Source organism: Catharus ustulatus, chromosome 5 (assembly GCF_009819885.2).
Source record: "Catharus ustulatus isolate bCatUst1 chromosome 5, bCatUst1.pri.v2, whole genome shotgun sequence".
In the NCBI taxonomy this organism is placed as follows: Eukaryota; Metazoa; Chordata; class Aves; order Passeriformes; family Turdidae; genus Catharus; species Catharus ustulatus.
Window position 1 is genome coordinate 73,892,387 of NC_046225.1, and position 10,808 is coordinate 73,903,194.

General features: G+C 48.7%; 1 protein-coding gene across 1 annotated transcript in view; it reads left to right on the forward strand.

The window, feature by feature from the left end:
* Positions 1-9,828, forward strand: part of ADRA1D (adrenoceptor alpha 1D) — a 35,625-nt gene extending 25,797 nt beyond the window's left edge. The window contains exon 2 of the mRNA XM_033061341.2: positions 8,257-9,828. Coding sequence (XP_032917232.1) covers positions 8,257-8,825 — 569 coding nt within the window. The 3' untranslated portion in view covers positions 8,826-9,828. The remainder of the gene's footprint in view (positions 1-8,256) is intronic.
* The last annotated feature ends 980 nt before the right edge of the window (positions 9,829-10,808 follow it).

The window sequence follows — 10,808 nt, forward strand, 5'->3', positions numbered from 1 at the left end:
TTAGAGATCCCTCATGAAAGACAGAATGTGGTGTATTCCTTGCAGGGCAAGAAGGTTTTGTGCATGGCACATCCAGGTCTTTGGAAGGAGGGTGCAGTGGATGGAATGACCTTCTGGGATTTGCTGATGATGATTTCAGCTGTGAGTTCCCAGATGAAGGATCAGTGCCCTCCCAAGAAGGAAGGTATATAAGAGGATTTGAATTATTTAGCCTGGAAAAGAGAATGCTTAGGAGTGACTTAATTGTGGCCTTCCAGCACCTGAAGGGAGCATGTGAGAAAGATTGAAAGAGACTTTTTACAAAATCATGGAGTGGCAGGAAAAGGGAGATGGATTCACATTGAAAGTGAGTAGGTTTAAATTAGATATTAAAAAAATAAATAAATAAATCTGCCCAGTGAGGGTGCTGAGCCCTGGCACAGGGTGCCCAGATTTGCTGTGGCTGCCCCTGGATCCCTGGAAGTGTCCAAGGCCAGGCTGGATGGGGCTTGGAGCACCCTGGGGTAGTGGAAGTGTCCCTGCCCATGGCATGGAATGGAACTTAAATGATCTTTAAGGTCCCTTCCAACCCAAACCATTCCCTGATTGTATGACAGAACCTTCTTTGGGCACCCTCACCTGTCTGATATGATTTTTATCATATCACAAAAGCACATTCCCAATAATATCCAGCAAATTACAACTTTACCTGCAACTTGCTCAGGAATCAAACTAAATAAGAGCAGCTATACCATCAAAAAAAAAAAGGAGGGGGGCAAAAAAAGGACAGTTTATGATCTCAAACCCCTGGAGCAAGAGTTGTAGAGCAAAGGAGAACACAGTAAATATTTTATAGATCTTGCCCAAAGCCCATCTTGTGCCCCATGCAGTGTCCCCCTGGTCCTACCACATAATTCCTGCCCTGTGAAGTTGAGGATGTGTGGCAGAGCAGGAGGGGCTGTGTGGCAGCCCACCAGCCTGGATCTGCAGTGTGGAGCAGAATCTTTGCATTCCACACCCTGGGATGTGGCACCAGGGCATCTGGAGGTGGTTAAGGGAGCAGAGTTTGCTAAGGGGGCTGCAAAGTCAATTCCTTGTGTTCTTTTGAGGGTGGGCTCTGGAGTAAATCCTTCCCTGGAGGGGTCTGGCTGGACCACACTAAGCAAATTAGCAGTACTCACAGTTCTTGAAATCACTTGTGAAGTTTCTGTCAGTGTAGATGAACCTGTGTGGCTTTTCACTTCACCTCCCACTGGGGAAATTCCTCCCATGATCAAAGTCCTGTCCTGCACAGGAGAGAAACTGGTGAGCATGAGAAGCTTTGGCAGCTTCTCAGAGAGCATCAGACCACCAGATGATCATGGAATTCAGGGGGAAATCCATCAGGAATAACCTTGGATGCCTGTGGTGTGTTTCCCATGGGCCAGGAGTCTGAGTGCAGTCATCTGAACCCTGGTGTGACACACTCAGGATGAGGGGAATCACTCCATTCTCACCACAAAATCTGCCCTCAGAGGCACTGACTGTAAGGGGAGCCCCAGAACCTGCTCAGGTGCCTGAACTCAGGTGATTCACACAAGAGCCACACTTTTCAGGAAATCTGATGCCTCATAAACATCCTCACATCAATTACTCCCACCAGTGGTCCAAATTCCCAGGATTACGCTGAGAAGATCTCCGATATTTGAGGGGAATAAAGGGCAATTTTGGTCAAAGTCCAAAGAGAAAAGTTTTGGGGACATCACTAGACTATACTCCTAAATATTGAGAGACAGGTTTGGGGCCATGAATTTGATATTGAATGGCCAGAACAAGGCTGTGATTCATCCTCCTCCTCTTGCTGGCACACAAAGCACACTCACACCTCAAATTTGAGATCCTGCTCGGGGGTGTTGGTGTTTTCCAGAGCCCTTGACTGGTTTCTCCTCCCTTTGCAATCTCCCCACCACTGCCAGACAGAAGTTTCTGATTTCCATCACACCTAAAGCTTCCCTCCCTCCCCACAGGACCCACCACAGGCTTTGGCATGGCCAGGGACTCTCCAGGAGCATCTCTCCAGCCATGACCTGGGACAAAACCCTGCCCAGAAGGTCAGCAATGGTCAGGGGAGAGGTGCCTTCTCTTTGGGCCAGACCAGGATGCAGAATTTGGACACACAGGCAGCAGAGAGAGAGGCAGGCAGCTCATTGGGGCTTTCATTGGGAAGCTGCTGCTTATCTGTGACATTGTTTATGGGGTTGGCTGGAGGGCTGACAGGCCTGAGGAATTCCACCCGATATCCCAATGCCATCGTCCTCCAGGGAAAATGCTTGAGTGGCTGTGAACATGCTGTCCTCCTCCTCCCCAGGCCAAGCAGCTCTTGGATCCATCCTGGGAGGGCAGTGAACTCCCTGATCACTCCAAGGAGGTGTTAACCCTCTAGGGACCCTGAAATGCCTATAAATACCCGGTGGAGGTGGTTCATAGGGAATGGAGGAGCAGGGCAGCAAAGACCAGCCAGAATCTGAGCCCCACACACTGGGACAAGTCCCTGCTGAAATCCAGCCTGTTCTTGGCAGCTGCATCAGGGAGGTTTCCCATCAAGGGGGCCCTGGGAGAAGCTGGCAAGGAGAGATGTAAGCTGGGCATTGAGCAGAAATGGGCAGCTCATGATTGTGTTGGAGCAGATTTTATTAATTTACTTTGTGAGGGTCAGAAAAAAAAAGGAGGAGGAGAGTGGGGGTCAATTTAGGCTGGATACAAGGAAAAGGTTTTTGAATTTGAAGGTGGGGAGGCCCTGGCACAGGGTGCCCAGAGAAGCTGTGGCTGTCCCTGGATCCCTGAAGTGTCCAAGGCCAGGCTGGACAGGGCTTGGAGCAGCCTGGGGCAGTGGAAGGTGTGGAATAGAATTGGCTTTATGATCCCTCCCTACCCAAACCAAAATCATTCCATGATTCTTTGGCTTCCTCTGGCCAGGAGGACCACAGTGAGCAGCTGTGGTACCTCCTGTGCCAGGGCCTTTCCTCTACCAGCTGCAGCTCGTTTGACTTGCTGCTCTGACACCTCCCAGGGCCATCCCCAGTCCCCTCCTGAACCTTTGAGGCCACGTCCAGGATAAGCTCAGGTGATGGCACAGCTGTCCCCACCACAATCTCAATCCTACAAATGGATTTCTGGAGCTTCCTAACTAGAGTAGTTCACCCATTGATAATTTTCTTTTTTTGATAAATTTTCCATGAATTTGGTCAGTCAGTTTTTACCTGCTGCTTGCAGGGACATCCACAGCTGAGCAGGCTGCTGTGAGATGAACCATGGCCCCTTATCTGTTCCCCTGCCACCTCCTGTGGGAGGTTTCCCCTTCTCTCTCCTGTGGTGACACCTGTAAGACCCAGCTCTCCAAAAGCTTTTTTTTTTCAATTCCTGATACAAAACCCACACCTAGTAACAGCAACACCTTTATCAGTGTTGAAGACTCCTGCTGGTCCTTGCATTTCCAGCTTGGGGCAGCCTTGGGACATGACTTTGTCCCCTTGATTTTCCCACCTGCTCCCATGTCTGCAGCATTCCTGAGCCATGGACTGTTCAGGACATGCTGCAGAGCAGGGACCTTTTAGAACAAAGATGCCCTTGCCAACTAAGCCTGCTCATGAATTCTGGCTGTACCCTGGGAGCCAGGGCCAGGATTTAGTTTGGACTGGCTCCATTTGCATTGGTGCATTTGTCCTTTTTTTTTTTTTTCTTGTTTTGCTTTATTTTTTGAGCGCTGAACGCTGGGACCAGCAACTCTGCAAACAATCCAAGTGATATCACCTTCCAGTGAGTCATGGGGAGGGCAGGGTGGAGAAGGGCAGGCAGGGAAAGATCATGAGATTGTGTCAGCTCAAACAGCCTAAAAATAATGGGATCTGTGTTTGGATGCATGGAGGGCAGACTGCATCCACTGCCACCCACCACAGAGTGTCACAGTTTTGGGAAGCATGCTCATGGCCTCAGAGATTTTTACCTGCTTGGTTTTCCCCAAATATGAGCAGGATGACATTAACAAATCATTTTAAAAAAAAAAATAAAAGGTATGATCACATACTTTACTGGCACGACTTTTGCATCACCAAAAAATTGAAGTTCAGTCTTCAGGTCATGTCTAGTCTGTAACTTCAGTCACTTTGCAAGGTGCAAAGAGGTTTTTCCTGAGCTCACCTGCAGCTTTCTGAATTTCTGAATGGTCCTGAAGATAATTATTTAGGGTTACAACAGGACTGACAGCTCTTGCCTTAACCCAGCTCTGTCAGATTCAGATTTTGCAAGGTGTGGGATGATCTTTCAAAAAATGATGGAAAGGAATAAAGTCCCCAGACAGACTGTTAAGACCCCACATTATTTTATAAATTCTGATGGATGTCCCTAAGGTGGGTGTCACCATCTCCTCGTCCCCCATGAGGTGTTGAGCTGGATGCCCAGGAGAGATGCCCAGGGAGCTGATTTTGAGTGCACAGCAAAAGCTCCCCTTTAGACAAGACCAGGTTTCCTGTTGGATTGTGACACAGATCCTACAGAAATCGTATTTCCTGCTCTTTGATGTTGTCCTGTACTGGCCTTGATGCTTTTGGGGCCAGGTCACCAAAAACTGCTCTTACACAGAGATAACAGAAGTGCTGGTGCATCACTGTTGCTATTCCTGATCTTTTACTCACGTTCTCTGTTCCTGGACCTTTTGGACACATCCTTCTGTGTTTCCTGAGCTCTTCAAGTGTCCATCACTCAGTACTGACTTTCACTTATTTATGTAGGAAATGTTGCAAAGCCCAGCCCAAAATCCTCAAAGCGCTGTTGCATATTCAAGTGTATGAAAGCAAGAGCTGATTTCTTCAATTTTTTTACACATTCCCTAAAAAAGACCCCTCAAATCCTCTTATGTGCAGCCTCCCAGTGCCCACCAGAAGATTCTGATGCTCCAGCAAGTGCAGAGGAGCTGCTCTGGGGAGTCCCTGCCCAGTTCTGTTCATCCCAGGGCGAGGAAATGAGGGAACTGTGGATGCACTCAGGACACGTCCCTTCCAAGGGGCACGCTAATTTGCATGGTAATGAGGATGGTAATGGGCCCCTTGTCTTCGTATGTACACAAGGTTCTGCCTGGGGGAAAACCAGCCAGAGTTGAAATTCAGAGAATTCATGGCTTCTTTTCCTTTTCAATTTGTGTTTTCTATCAGGATGCAAAAGACAAAGCACATAGTACAGAAAGTGCATTGTGCCCTGAACTGCTAAACCAGATAGAAGTTATTATTTTAGCAACCATCAGGCTGTTTAGGCAAGCACCAATCTCTTAAGTAGCCTGGCTCAAGCAGTAATTACCAGCTGAATTTAAAAAGAGACCCTTCTTTTATTTGCTTTGTTACCATAGTTTTTTGTTTTCTTTTCCTCTCTCTTGAAGCTAAAAAATGCTCCACAGAGCTGCTCTGAGAACCCAGAGCACTGCAAACAGGGCTCACAGCAGCACTGGGGAGAGGTCATGGTAATTAACCCTTTCTCTGTGGGGAAACTGAGGCAGGAAACCTTTCCCTGATGAGGGAATGAGCAGGATTGCATGTTTGATGAAGACTTTCACCTTTCCAGGTCCCATTTCTTGACATATCCACGGTTCCTGTAGAAAAGGGGGATGGTCAAAGCTGTGCTGGGATGAAGGCTGGAGATGTTACAGGCAAAGGGGGATGGCCCCAGCACCACTGGGGTGGTTCAAAGCTCCTGGCTGTCACTTAGGGAGGTGTTTCTGATGGGATTAAAATCAAAACTGGTGATTCCAGCAGCCCAGAGCAAAACCCAGCACTGTCCCCAAGAGAACAAACTCCTTTAATCTGAAACAACCAAGGTGGGGTCAGCGCCTCTACAAAACTGACCCCTGTGTTAGGGGAGATGACAGGGAAGATGGAGAGAGATTTATGGAGTGACAGGACACAGGGGATGGCTTCAGCCTGCCAGAGGGCAGGGTTAGGTGGGATATTGGGAAGGAATTGTTCCCTGGGGGGGTGCTGAGCCCTGGCACAGAAGCTGTGGATCCCTGGAAGTGTCCCAGGCCAGTTTGGATGGGGCTTGGAGCACCCTGGGATGATGGAAGGTGTCCCTGGCCATGGGGATGAGATCATCTTTCATGTCCCTTCCCACCCAAACCATTCCATGACCATTGCTCCACTCAAAGCCCCTGCACCACCACCACCAGCAGCTCATTAAGCTGCAAATTCCTTCATTTTCAGGAAGGCCCTGAGTGTTCCCAGCACAGAGATGTCAGTCCTGCTCGTGTCCTGAGCACTGACAGCCAGCCTGAACTGCTTTAAATACATCCAACCCAACCCCAAAAACTGCTGGGATCTGTCTGTCTTCTCCCACACACCCACGATGGAGCTGCCCACGAACCTAATGTTGAGTCTGGCTGAAATTTCTCCACTTTTTGGGGATGGGTGTGCAAAAGCTTTGATGGAACCAGTTCTCTGAGTTTTCTGGGTGGTTTTCTTCCAGCAAACAGCCCAGGGAGCTTTTATGGAGTGTCAGTCACGAATTTGTGGGTCCTGGCACCTGTTTTACTGTTTTGACACCAGGCTTAGGAGCGCAGGGGAAAATAATAATGATATCTGGATTTAATGTTATTTACTAAAATACAAATTAACGCTCAGTCACATGGTGGCAGGATTTGTCATCTGGAGCTAAAATTAAGAGAAATTAAGGCTGAGTCAGAAAGTTATTTCAGATCCAAGTGGGGAATGCTGTTCAAATGCCATGTGGGAACAACACTGACATCTTCTGGCTCAAAAAGAAATGTATCTTCAGCTTTTCACCGAGAAAACCACTGTGAAACTCTGAAAAAACCCAAGGAGGTACTGGCTGGGCAGAAGTGTTTTAAAGTATCAAGGACAAGCTTTGGATGTTATCTGAGCTCACTTTAAGAGCCCCCTTAGCATCACCACAGAATCTGAACAGAGGGTGAGTGACACTGATGACCCAAAATGCACAAGTGGAGGAGGTGAAGGGGTGTTGTTCTCCTCTCAGTGCAGGTGACAGAGCTGTGGCCACACTTTTATGCTGAAATCTCTATGTTTGGAGGCAGTAAATTACCTGAAAGTCACATTCCACTAGGCTGGGTTGCTCCAAGCCCCATCCAGCCTGGCCTTGGAGAGTTCCAGGGATGAGGAGACACAGTTTATGTTCCAGGGTCTCACCACCAGCACACCATCAGCCTTTCCTGCACATCCCACCTCTTCCAGCCTGGATTGACCACCACCCTTATCACCTTATTCTTCCTTGTCCTCTTTCAAGCCACTTCCTTCCGTGACATGTGAAAAGACACACTACATTTCAGAAGGCCAGTTTCTGTTTATTATGACAGCATGCTGTCTTTTATACCCTCTGCAAAGTTTACACTTTATTCATTGTTTACAATGAATCACCATTTTCGTTGGTGTGAAACCATCTCCACCTCTGTTTTTCACAAAAGTTTTCTAAAAATACTTTTCCCAGCTGCAGGTTTTTTTCTGCTTATCTCCTTCTCTTCTCAGTCTCCAGGCCAACAGCCTTGATAAGATTAATTTCAGAACTAACCCTTTGTAATGGTTTTGAAAGCAAAAGCAGTGAGAGACTCCAAATCAGAAATACAATTTAATAGGGAAAAAATAAAAGAGAGAAAAATAAAATACATGCAACAGTGCAAAAGAAAAACCACTGACAGAGTCAGAATTCAACCTGACACCCCATCAGGCAGGGTGTTGGCAGCAGTCCCATTCCACAGTGGCTGCATCCTCCTGCAGTGACAGATGTGGCTCAGCTGGAGCAGTGCTCCTGTACAAGGTGCAGTTTCCCTCCGGAGCTCCAGTGATGATGTGGAAGGGTCTGGTTTTCCTCTGGAATCCAATGGAAAAGGCTGCTTTGGTGTTCCAAATCTCAGTTTTTATCTAGATAGGAAGGGTTTGGCTCCTCCCCTGGCTGGAGCATCTCCCCATGGGATGATGGAATTTTATCAGCCATGCACTGGGACTCAATGGCCATGAACAGGAGAGATCTCCCGGAAGAAGGATGGGCTGTGCAAAGATAAAGAACTCTACCCCATCTGGTTTAACAGCTGGCCCATTAGCAGAGAATATGTCCCACAGAGATAAGAATCACTGCCCCACCTGGTTTAACAGATCCTGATAGAATCCACACTTTTGGGCACATCTTTACCTTGTACCCTAGGACACCCTTATTCATTAACCCCCTCTGGATCGCAGACCCCTTCCATCCTTCCTCTAACCTCATCTCTTCCCAATCTCTCCCAAGGTTCTTTCTTCCCATCGCTGAAGCCTTCTGAAATCGTTTTCAAGATCATTTTCTGGCTGGGCTACTTCAACAGCTGCGTGAACCCCATCATCTACCCGTGCTCCAGCAAGGAGTTCAAGCGCGCGTTCATCCGGCTGCTCAAGTGCCAGTGCCGCCGGCGGCGCCGGCCCCTCTGGAGGGTCTACGACCACCACTGGAGAGGGGCCTCCATCAACAGCTCTGTGCAGGACTCAGACACCGACCTGAGGCCCAGGATTAACACCCTCAACAGCTCCTTCATATTTAACTCCTCCTTCCAGGAGAGGGGCGGTAAGAGGCGAACGCTCAGCCTCAAGGGCTGGAAGATGCTCACGCCGTTCCAGAAGCCGGCGTCCACCCAGCTGAAGGAGAAGATGAACAGCCTTTCTAACAAAATCCGGGGTGGCTCCAGCAAAGGGGGGGTGACAGCCACCTACAAGACAGAGGTGGAGTCTGTCTCCATCGGGATCCCTCATGATTTCCCAGAAACCATCGACTACCAGACCCATGACTTAACAGACTGCTGTGGGCTGAGAGAAACGGATATTTGAACCTCTGGGGCAGCTGTTGATGGTTTCTTTAGAGGTATCCAGCAGAAACCTGGAGGGATACCACCTGTGGGTCTGTCAGGCGGGCTGGAAGCAGCAATCAGGTATTAAATGCAGTTGCCCAAAGGTTATCCAAGCATCCCCCACGTGGAGCTCAGCCCGTTCTGTGGGATTTTGGGTTCCTCAAATTAGAGCCAATGGCATGTCCCATTCTAACAAGCCACAGCAGGAGGAGAAGGTGTGGATATGACCTTAGGGCAAGAGCTGTCTCCTCTGGTGGGTGGTTGTCTTTGGCTTTGGAAGAAGCTGTGCAATTAAGGGAAACCGGGATGTCTCCTTTGCCTTAAAAACACCACAGTGAAATCTGATGGAAAGATTGAATCCCAAAAGTTGCCAACCCTGCCTTAGTACATGTGGTCATGTTTCCATCCAGAGGCAGCACCCAGGAAGGACACTGCCAAGCAGTGATCCTGTATGTGGGGGGTTGGGAGCTTGCAGGTCCTGGACAATATCCAGGATATCCAGAAGAGGCTTTGGCTTTGGAGGGAGAGCAGAGTGGGGTATTCCCAAGCAAGGTGGAGGGATCCCAGCTCTCAGTCATCATCTCTGCAGTGGCCACAGCTTTGGCCCTTCCACATCACCTGGTTTTAGGCCAGAGGAGTATTCCAGATGTGTGCACTGTTGCCAAGGGGTGTGCGGGTCTCTCTCCTCTAATTCCATCCCGTGAAGCATTTTGCATTTCACTTTCCAGTGAAACACTTGCAACCTTGCTTTAGTGAACATCCATGTGTGACACACAGAGAAACCAGCTCCTTTTGGTGTCAGTCATCCCCAAAATTTCCTGTCCCCTCCTTTGCTCTCGTTGTTTTTCTCAAAAAAAAAAAAAAGCAGGATAAAAATGCATCCCAGGGGTTTCACTCAGGACTACAGGGCATGGCCTTAAGTTGTGCCAGGGAAGATTTAAGCTGGATATTCAGAAGAATTTCTTCAGTCCAAGGGTGGTCAGGCACTGGACCAGGCTTCCCAGGGCAGTGGTGGAGTCACCATCCCTGGAAGTGTCCAAACGACACGTGAATGTGGCACTTGAGGAGATGGTTTAATGGTGAGTGGGGTGGTGCTGGGTTAATGGTTGGATTCCATGATCCAAGAGGTCTTTTCCAACCTTAATGATTCTGTAATGTGGGTCCTCAGCCAGCCTGTGCTGTGCCTCAGGAAAGGAGGGGTGGCTGAGTTTGGAAATCTGCATTTCCACTGCCCATAGAGCCCAAGCTGAAGGGGAGCTGAGGTGCAGGTGGAGCTCCCTCAAGTACAGGGATTTTCTCCCAGTCAGGGTCACACTCAGGATCCTTCTCCCAAGGGACTTCCCACATGTTTGATGCATCAAACTTTTGGTGACTGCCAACAATTGTGTCAAAAGTAATGACAATTAAAGAGGGATTTTTCCCTGCTCACATTCCCAGAGTGTGAGCACCCCTCAGGAGGGGACTAAGCCTTCCTCCAGGAAACTCAAGGAGCTGAAACCATGGCAAACCCACCTTGACCAGGCAAATGGTCACCCAAACTCTGCTTGGCCATGGATTGAAAATTCAGAGTGGTTTAATCAAATTTCAGATAATGAGCCCCAAGGAGCGACCATCAGGTTAAGCCATGAGCAGGAAACACGTAGGGGGTGGAGGCAGAGGATGGAACTGAGGTCAAATTCCTCAAGCCAGGGAATTACAGAACAGGAATGTGAAGTCCTGAGGGGTGGAAAGGTGGCACTGAAGGTGTGCTGGGTGGAAACTGCTCCTCCAACCCATGAGGAGCCTTTCATGGAATGCCTGCAGCACATCCAGCTCATCCCACTAAGGGGGGCTGCCAAAGGAGGATGAAAGGCACAGCAAGGAGGGTGTCACCTTGCTTTCTGATGTCCTGATTTGCTTTAAAGGAAAACAAAACAGGAGGGAAGTTGGACTTATTTTGTATTTTTACTTTTGTGCAGTGCAT